The sequence below is a fragment of the Genypterus blacodes genome, unplaced genomic scaffold (genome assembly GCF_046128005.1).
Source record: "Genypterus blacodes isolate CSIRO-AG114 ecotype Tasmania unplaced genomic scaffold, CSIRO-AGI_Gbla_v1 ptg000105l_1, whole genome shotgun sequence".
NCBI classification, from domain to species: domain Eukaryota; kingdom Metazoa; phylum Chordata; class Actinopteri; order Ophidiiformes; family Ophidiidae; genus Genypterus; species Genypterus blacodes.
This window is the reverse complement of record NW_027466909.1, coordinates 1,031,761-1,040,094: the sequence shown is the minus strand read 5'-3', so window position 1 is coordinate 1,040,094 and position 8,334 is coordinate 1,031,761. Positions and strand designations below refer to the sequence as shown.

The 8,334-nt window shown below is 46.9% G+C and overlaps 1 protein-coding gene across 1 annotated transcript; it reads right to left on the bottom strand.

Moving 5' to 3' along the window:
* Window positions 1-4,623: 4,623 nt before the first annotated feature.
* On the bottom strand, window positions 4,624-7,526 carry cyp17a1 (cytochrome P450, family 17, subfamily A, polypeptide 1). The gene is made up of 8 exons (XM_076160329.1): window positions 7,212-7,526; window positions 6,965-7,103; window positions 6,455-6,690; window positions 6,257-6,343; window positions 5,635-5,853; window positions 5,284-5,453; window positions 5,059-5,162; window positions 4,624-4,904 (listed from the first exon to the last, which is right to left on the bottom strand). Exons 1-8 carry the CDS (start codon window positions 7,524-7,526, stop codon window positions 4,624-4,626), a joined length of 1,551 nt encoding a protein of 516 aa, XP_076016444.1.
* Between the last annotated feature and the right edge of the window lie 808 nt (window positions 7,527-8,334).

The following is an 8,334-nucleotide window of genomic DNA, read 5'->3' as shown; positions in this document are numbered from 1 at the left end:
ATGAGGGTGCGAGTGTGTGTATGTACACACAGTAAAACACAGGCGCACAGAGAGCTGTAATCAGGTCGTCTGAGTGTGTTTGCACTTTGCGTGTGTGTTCCTCTGCCACCCGCACGTTTCCTGTGAGGTGTCCACACTGGGTCTGTGCGGTGACCCTCCCCGCCGGCCCTTAATGGCATATATTAGATCATATGCAGCGCGGGCCCGTCCATTAGCTAATATGCCGGGGCCCAGATGAGAGGTATGGCCAGGGTGCGTACAGACATTGCACACCCATGCAGGAGATGTGACCCCCCAGAGACCCTGAGAGCTGAATTAATCATGGAGGTCGGGGGAGCGGCGGAGCATCCACGCCGTACGCTGGCCTCCCCGCCTGGAACGTTCTTGTTAAGTGCAATCAGGGACGGACCATCCACTAGTTCTTTGGACGCGGCAACAAATCGTTTCTGTTTGGCAGGACAGTAAACAGCACAAGTCAGGGTCACTCATCTCTATGCACTACAGAGACCCAGGGCTCCATCCTGCCTTGCCTTCTTCTTCCACCTCGGGCCATCAGCGGTATTACAAGGACGGGAAGAATACAGGAAATTGCACGTTCTAATTTTGAGGAAAGGTTGGACAGAGAAGGTGCAACATCACCGGACTCATTTTGTTCCACTGGTGGCACGACCTGGCTCAGACAAGGAGGGAGATCACACATGTACTTTAGATTGGAACATTGAATAGATTAAACTAACATAAAGGTGAGTAAATTAAGCTAAAGGAAGAAAAGTACTAAGCTGGCACCAAAGAGAAGCAAACTAAACTGCTGCCAGGGTAAGAAGGGAGAGAGTGACTGAGCGCCTAACAGCAGTTCATAGAGCTCATTGGTCAGTCAGAGCAGGCAAATCTCCTCTCCATGATGACCCAACGGAAGCCTACAGGCTCCTCACAGCACAGGGAAACCGTCATATTGGTTGTAACACAAAGAACCATGATTCCTACAAACAGGAATTGAAGAGATCCTGTGAACACTCAAAGTTGACACATTTGTAGAATTAGTTGTGGGACTTGTTAGATGCAGACATGCCAGGGAACCTTGCAGGCTACTGTGTATGTGTCGAAGCAGCAACAGCAGAATTAGTCAGTCAGCCATGGTGATCTCCATCTCGTCCATGGTCGATTTCTAAGGCCGATGAATCCGTGCACGGCCACTTGTGAGCGATGCGTGTTCGTGTCTGTGCGTGTCCCTCCGCCTCTGTAGTGTCACTCAAGGAAGACGCAGCTTAGGCCCCCGAAGGAGACAAAAGGCTCCCAGCTCTCCCTCTCCTCACCCTCTCGTCCCAGATACCCGCGTCCTGGGTGACATCATCTGTGTCAGAAGGTGCTACATCATGAGGCACAAAGCAGCCGTCTATAAAACACGGAGGTATCTCTGTTTAGAGACGAGATTGGGCGGCGGCCGTGTCAGCGTTTAAAAATGCTTTATGTTCTTTCCGTTCATAGGTTCTTACACCGCTTTAGTTTTGTATTGAGGCACCACCTTGGGGTTGGTATGCCTATTTGTTCCATTTGCTCAGGTGTCTTGACTGTTTTTTGAAAAGAAAGAACTCCTGGATCTTGATCTGATTGCCACTAAAATGTGATGGCTCAATGAAAATCGGTGCACTTGTCCTGCTGACAAACAGACAGCAGATGAAAGCGTGACCTCCTAGGTGAAGATGATTCAACTTTTACCTTGGAGACTTGAACCCCACTCAGAGTTCTTCCTCAGCCCACACCCTTAAAGCTGAACCTTTCGATGGGAATTCCCACCATATCAGCTCTGAGTGCTGCTCCGGCTCGCCTAAGCAAACACACAGTAACCACTACGGGCACTTGTCACACATGGAACTTCACCATCCTGTGACTCATTCCCTTTCACACAAAGGCTAACCTGTAATTTACCCCCAGCACTTAGCGAGACCATCTCCGTAACATGAGAAGATGTGAAGGACTGGCCGCTGTTTTCTTTGGCCAAGTTCATTGGAGTTGAATGGGGCGGACAGCCTGCCTTTTCAATGGACGTCAGCCTTGGTTCCTTGAACGCTGAGGCCAGGGGATGGACCCTAGTTGCAGAGGTTGTGTAGGACGTTGGGGTTGGATGTCAGGTGCTGCTCGCTGCTTGAAGCTTGCTTGGTTTCTGGAAGAAATTCTGCGTTGTTAAAGGGAGCAGTTTGTCATTTAACTGTCCAGCAGAGGAAAAGGAGCTACTGAGGCAGGAGACCCTATGCTAATCACATATGGACCAATGGGGACATCTGGTGATCCCAAGAGGAAGTGCATGTTAGGCTCAGACTAAGGTTATACTCTATTTAGAAAATCTGCTGTGAACACTTTGATACACATTTGTTCATTTATATTTGACTTCAAAACTGATTTTGACCACACAGATCTTTCAATTGTAACATCGTGAAATTTGCTAATTTGGTGTTTTTTCACTTGCAAACAAGAATGGAAATAGTCCATGCTTGGCTGTGGGATGAGAAAATCCCAAACTCCTGATTTCCATCTACGTTATTTGGTAAATAAATCTAGAAACTATGAAGACGGTGAAACATACAACCCAAAAACATCTGCACTTATGTAACAGCGGTCACAATCAAATGTGAACATGTTACAACTGCGTAAGCACGAGTGTGTGTCTCTGCAACTCGGGTCCTAACAGGAATACTTACACACACATGTATATGTACTTGTCTACATGTTAACCCCAACACCTCCCTGACAGGCTCACACACACACACACGCACTCACACACTCACATTCCCCCTGCCTCCCACCCTCCCTTACCCCTCACCTGTCAGTCATTCCTGGGTCCCTGGTGCTTGGGGGACCACAGGCCTGTCAGACCTCCAGCAGCCCCTCAAAGGAACCCCCCCCCTCCTTTCTGCCTCCCCCGCCTCACCCCCCCATCCTTCTCGGGCCCGCCAAACAAAAATAAAGTCACATTGAAGAGAGTGGCCGGGGCTCCTGCTTTGCAGATCAGTCAGTGGATACCTGATTGTCACTCGCGGGGTCGGGCCCTTAATCCTATTGTTTCTCCGACAGGATTACTCTCTGTGGTCCCTCTCTCCCTGTGGCTGCGTGCGGGAGAAAGGCCAGATTAAGGGGATTAGCGTGTATCCTCCTGACTTGTCAAACCGGGATGTAAGGGCCCATTGACTTTTCTTGGGGACTCTAAATGAGAAGAAGCAGAGAGGTGCCTAAAGAAGAGGTCATGAAAGGCGGCGAACAAGCCAAGATTCCTGGAGGAACAATGCGATTTGTTTGCTTTTGTTCACCTCGAACTGGGCTGAAAGGTTCAAAGGCCCCCGAGGAGAGGAAACCGCCAAATTGAGGAAGAAAGACGGAGAGAATGGGGCAAACCTTTAAGATCACCTCGCTCCGCAGAGAGTCCGACCAACCGGGTTCACGTACCGCCAAAGACGCTCGCCACAGTTGACTAATATTCCTCATTCATCGTCCATCATAGATTAGGAATATGATGCTGGCTGGTTGTTGTAATATCTTGAAAGAATTGTTCAACATGCCTTCCCTGGTGGAGAGCAAATTGAAGCAAGCGCGGCAGTTAGAAATCGCTGCAACTTTATGAGGAAAGGTTTGATTTACATAAATTGACAAAGAAGCTCAGAACTTCTAAATGCAGCTGTTTGTGTTGAAATACGTACATCAATCCCTTAGAGTATAACCCTAAAGACCCTTAAGAGTTGGGACTTAAGATGTACCAGTTTCAAAGACCAAAAGATCAGAATCAGAATGAGTCCAAGCACCTGTGGTTAGTTAATGGCAGACCTCTAAGAGTTAAAAACTCCAATCACGTGGACATTACCTTAGAAACCTCCATCTTTTGTGTAGACAGACGACAACAACCCAGACAGGATGACGTGTTTGGTAGAAACAAATCATTTCTTTCACCTACCTCATCCTGTGCAAAGAGGCTAAAACCTGGGGAAGAGAAAGAACCCATTCAGTTCTGGCACTGCTCAGTCTGATGGTGAAAGCCAGTAACAACCTGTTTTTCCCCTTTATTTGAGTTTTTTGGCGCAGAGTTTGGAAGCTGTTAGTGAAGCCCAAACACACAGACAAGCTCTTTATCCACTGAATGAAACCATGATTTTGTATAAATGTCTTTATTAGAGATAAAACACACACACACATCACTTTTTCCCATGACAAACTTTTATGTCATACCCTAAAGAACAATGTACATGCACATGAAGTCAGAATAGCAAAAACACAGTTTCCATAAATGTCCAACCAAACATAGAGTGCTTTAATATTTGTAATCACTAATCTTATTAAAGTGTAGACGATTCTAAAAGCACCACTAAACTAAAAAAAGAAGATATCAAATGTGATGTGAAGGTTTTCAATTGATCCAAACACCACAAACAGCTTGTGTGTGTGATGACAGAAAGTGTGTTTGGAACACTGATTCTCAAATGGTCTGAGTTAGAAAGATTAATCTTTACTTTTACTATTTGTTGTGAACAAAGGCAGGAAGCAGCTCTGGAATCAGCTGATCTGTAGTGTTTGGTTGAAATAAAAACCTTCAGGCGACAGCAGATCACATGAGTATGAACATGTGGACAAACAGGGACATCAACAAGCCTGGGACTTGTGTCTGTCCCAGCCTGGTCTGGGCGTGGCGTGCACCTTGAACCTGGCAGGCTGTAGGACCACGCCGAACTTTCCCTCCAGGCTGGGCAGCGAGTCGCCGGGCGGGAGGGAGAGCGTGAAGCGCTGCAGGATCCAAGACAGGAAGAGGAAGATCTCCATTTTGGCCAAAGCCTCACCCAGACACACCCTCACGCCGGCGCCAAACGGCAGGAAGCTGGGCGATGGGATGACCACGGCCGTGCCCTCGCTGTTCAAGAACCGACCTGTGGAGGGGGGAACGCGACAGATCGGACACAGCATCAGCATCAGCCACAAGTGCATCATGGGTCAGGTTTACACTTTGAATGCCGTAAATGAAGAGAGTTATATATATATACTGTATATATATTATATATATGTGCAGTGTGTTTCTCTCACAGGGGTCAAACATCTGTGGGTTCTTCCACTCTCTCTCGTCATGGTGGATGGACCACAGGTTGATGATGACTCGAGTTCCTTTCCTCACTTGAAACTCTCCGATGCTGCAGACAGAAAAAACGTAGAAACAGTGTTCGGTCACCAAAAGGTTTATAGATTCGAGCAATGTTTTATGAGGAAAATCAAACTTTGTGTAACGTCTGTGGTGGGGTTGAATCTGTCTACCTGGTGTTACTGAGCGCCACGTGTGGGATGAACAGAGGAGCCACAGGGCGAATACGTAACAGCTCCCTGATGGTCGCCTCCAGGTACGGCAGACTGCCCCTGTCACTCAGCTGGGGGCTCCGGTCGCTGCCCACCTTAATGTCCAGCTCCTCTTGGATACGCTTTTGGACCTTAACACACAGAAACACACACACATAGACTCAGATGAATGAACCCTTCAATGCAGGCACCCAGACCAGCCAGCAGGGGTCCTTTGAACATCGTTAAAGCTTACTGCTGATGTGATGTACAAACAGAACAAAGCAAAACCAGACCAGGTGACCCTTGACCCCACCCTGCCTCGGCCCTTACCTGGGGGTAATGAATCAGATATGCCACGGCCCATTTCAGCACGGTGCTGGTGGTCTCCACGCCGGCGCCAAAGATGTCTCCCACCGTCATGAGGACGTGGTCGTCGCTGAGGTTCACCGTCTCTGCGCTGATCTCGGTGTTGTTGTTGTTCTCAGCGCTGCGCTTGGCTCTCAGCAGGGCGTCCAGCAGGTCCCTCTGGACGTGGTCACTGTAGTCAGCCTGGAAGGAGGGATGGATTGGTTTTGTTATGCTTATATTGTTTTACTTAATTGTAAATGAATGAATGGGTTTCTAACAGAGATGTAAAGTGTTTAAGGTGGCTGTTCAGCTGCATCGGTCCCAAACATTGAAATCAACAATAATCCTACCAATGCACTCTATATTGAGACCCTATCGTCTTTCTTAACTATGTGCAAATTGAATTCAGGTGTGTGCATGGATCCATTCATGGATTTATTCATGGATTTACTGCTTGAACTTTGGAATTCTGATCCCCATAAAGGACACACAGACCAGCCAAAGCTTTGTGTTCTGTTTCCCCATTAAAGCTTCTTTCACTGCTTTCCTACTTCACTCTACTTGTGTTTATTTATTTCTGTTCTTTGCTCCTGTGCCACCCTACCCTGTGCTCGTCGTATTTCTTCTGCAGGAGGCTGTCCCTGGTGGAGACGCACTGCTTTAGGAGACGCAGGCCGGCGTTGGGAAAAATCTGCAAGAGAGACAAAGATCAGTGAAAATCTGTCCGTCTCATTTCACACTAAAGATGAAATCATTGATTCATGTCAGCCACTGGAAACAGCTGGTCTTCAGGTTCACCCACCTGTAACCATGGGAAGATGTCCACCAGGCTGTCCTTGGCCACGGTGTCCACGATGCCTTGACTGTAGCGCAGCATCATCTCAAACTCCGGGTCCCCTCGGCTGTAGGAGGAGTTGAAGCAGAGCGAGCAGATGACGTTGGTGACGGCCCGAGTCAGCTCGGGGGACAGATCCAGAGCCAGGCCGCCCTCTGTCACATCAGACATGGTGCTGCACAGGGACTGGGCCTCCTGACAGACTGCACAGAGACACAGAGACGCAGAGAGACATTCATTTAGCTTCTCATCTTCAGCCAAAACTTCACATCACATCTTTAAGTCAAAATACACAGCATGTCTAAATGAGGTAGAGCAGCTACAAATCTAATCACTTAAATTAAACCTTTTCTACTTTATTATGCTTCATGAAGGAACACATGCAGTGATAAGTCTATTAAAGGAGCTGATGGGGACAGATGAAAACAGGAAGAGTTAGAGGAGACTTTCTCATGTTGTGGCATGAGATCCACTCACTGATCTTCTCGATGGAGGCAGAGCCCTCTCCAAACATGCACAGAGCTCCGTGGACTATTTTGCGGTGAAACCTCCACGTGGGACTGTAGTCTCCAAAGGCGATGTCCTTGGCGTCTCTGGTCAGCAGGTCTGTCGTCACCTTTCAGCACAGAGCCAAGATATGGATCAGTGACAGGAAATCATATTTACTAATGATGCATCCTGTGTGAAGGTTCCTTCAAGGCAGATGATGAAGAGGAATACTTACAGTTCTAGGTCTTCCTGCAAACACCTTCCCTTTCTTCAGGAGCACCTCTTTGGCGTGGACGTGCTGGTTGACGATGATGACCCTGTGAGAGCCCATCATCAGCGAGTACGTCTCTCCGTATTTCTTCTGCAGCTCCTGGAAGAGCACGTGCGGAGGATGAGAGCTCCCCAGGCTGAGCAGGCTGCCGATGAGCGGGAGGGCCGGGAGGCTGGGAAGTTCCCGGGGGCCCCGCAGGGACGCCCGGAGCTTCAGCTGCAACGCCAGCAGAGCCAGACCCACGGCCAAGAACAGGCAAAGACACAGAAACCAAGCCATAACTGCATCACAACAAAGAAACCCCGAGCAGCTGCAGGGCCGTGGCTTTATACGTCTCCTTCAATGCCACGGCCTTCACTATGACTGCTTTTAATCAGTGCCAATTCAAACAAGATAAGCTCGCTCAGATTGATGAAAGGTATGAATCTTTGCAGAGAGCATAACAATCACACAGTTACAATGAGGCTTTGAGGATTGTGGTTTGTTCCATTTAGAGTTGACAGTCTTCATATTGTTCTTTTTAAGATAACAAAAACATTTCAAGAATTGTTTTCCACACATTTCTATTTTTGTTTCGTGATTTTCTGCTTAATAACATTGTACACATTTATGATTACACTGATTTATCTTTGATTGAGAGGGAATTCAGACAAAATAACAGCAAGTAATTCATCACAATGTTATTCATAGAATGTCTTGGTGTTTACAGACCTAACATTTCAATTTTATTATGAAGACTTGAGCTTTTTCTATATTATAAATCATATTTGTATTATCTAACAACATTACAAAAGTATCTGATCATGATATCTGGCAGTAGCACACATGCCACATGTTTAATAAAGGCAGATGTAGCTACACAAGATCTCAAGAAATCTCATAACTGTGTACGTTACATAAGCTTGTTAAAAAATGAAATCTAACTAATATTAACTTTTTAATTACATATATGTATCTACGAAAGAAGTGGCGATTTAAGCATACATTATACATGTTGAAACACCTTGATTGCTGTGTTTTCAGAGTGTAATAAATCAACGTACATCTGAAAAAATGATTAATCATATTTTCGCTTTTTGCATTTTTT

Coding starts and splice junctions, on each gene's coding strand:
- cyp17a1 (XM_076160329.1), bottom strand. CDS start 7,526: ATGGCTTGGTTTCTGTGTCTTTGCCTGTTCTTGGCCGTGGGTCTGGCT. Junction 7,104..7,211: donor TTGCAGGAAGACCTAGAACT/GTAAGTATTCCT, acceptor CTGTGCTGAAAG/GTGACGACAGACCTGCTGAC. Junction 5,163..5,283: donor GTGGCGCTCAGTAACACCAG/GTAGACAGATTC, acceptor TTCTGTCTGCAG/CATCGGAGAGTTTCAAGTGA.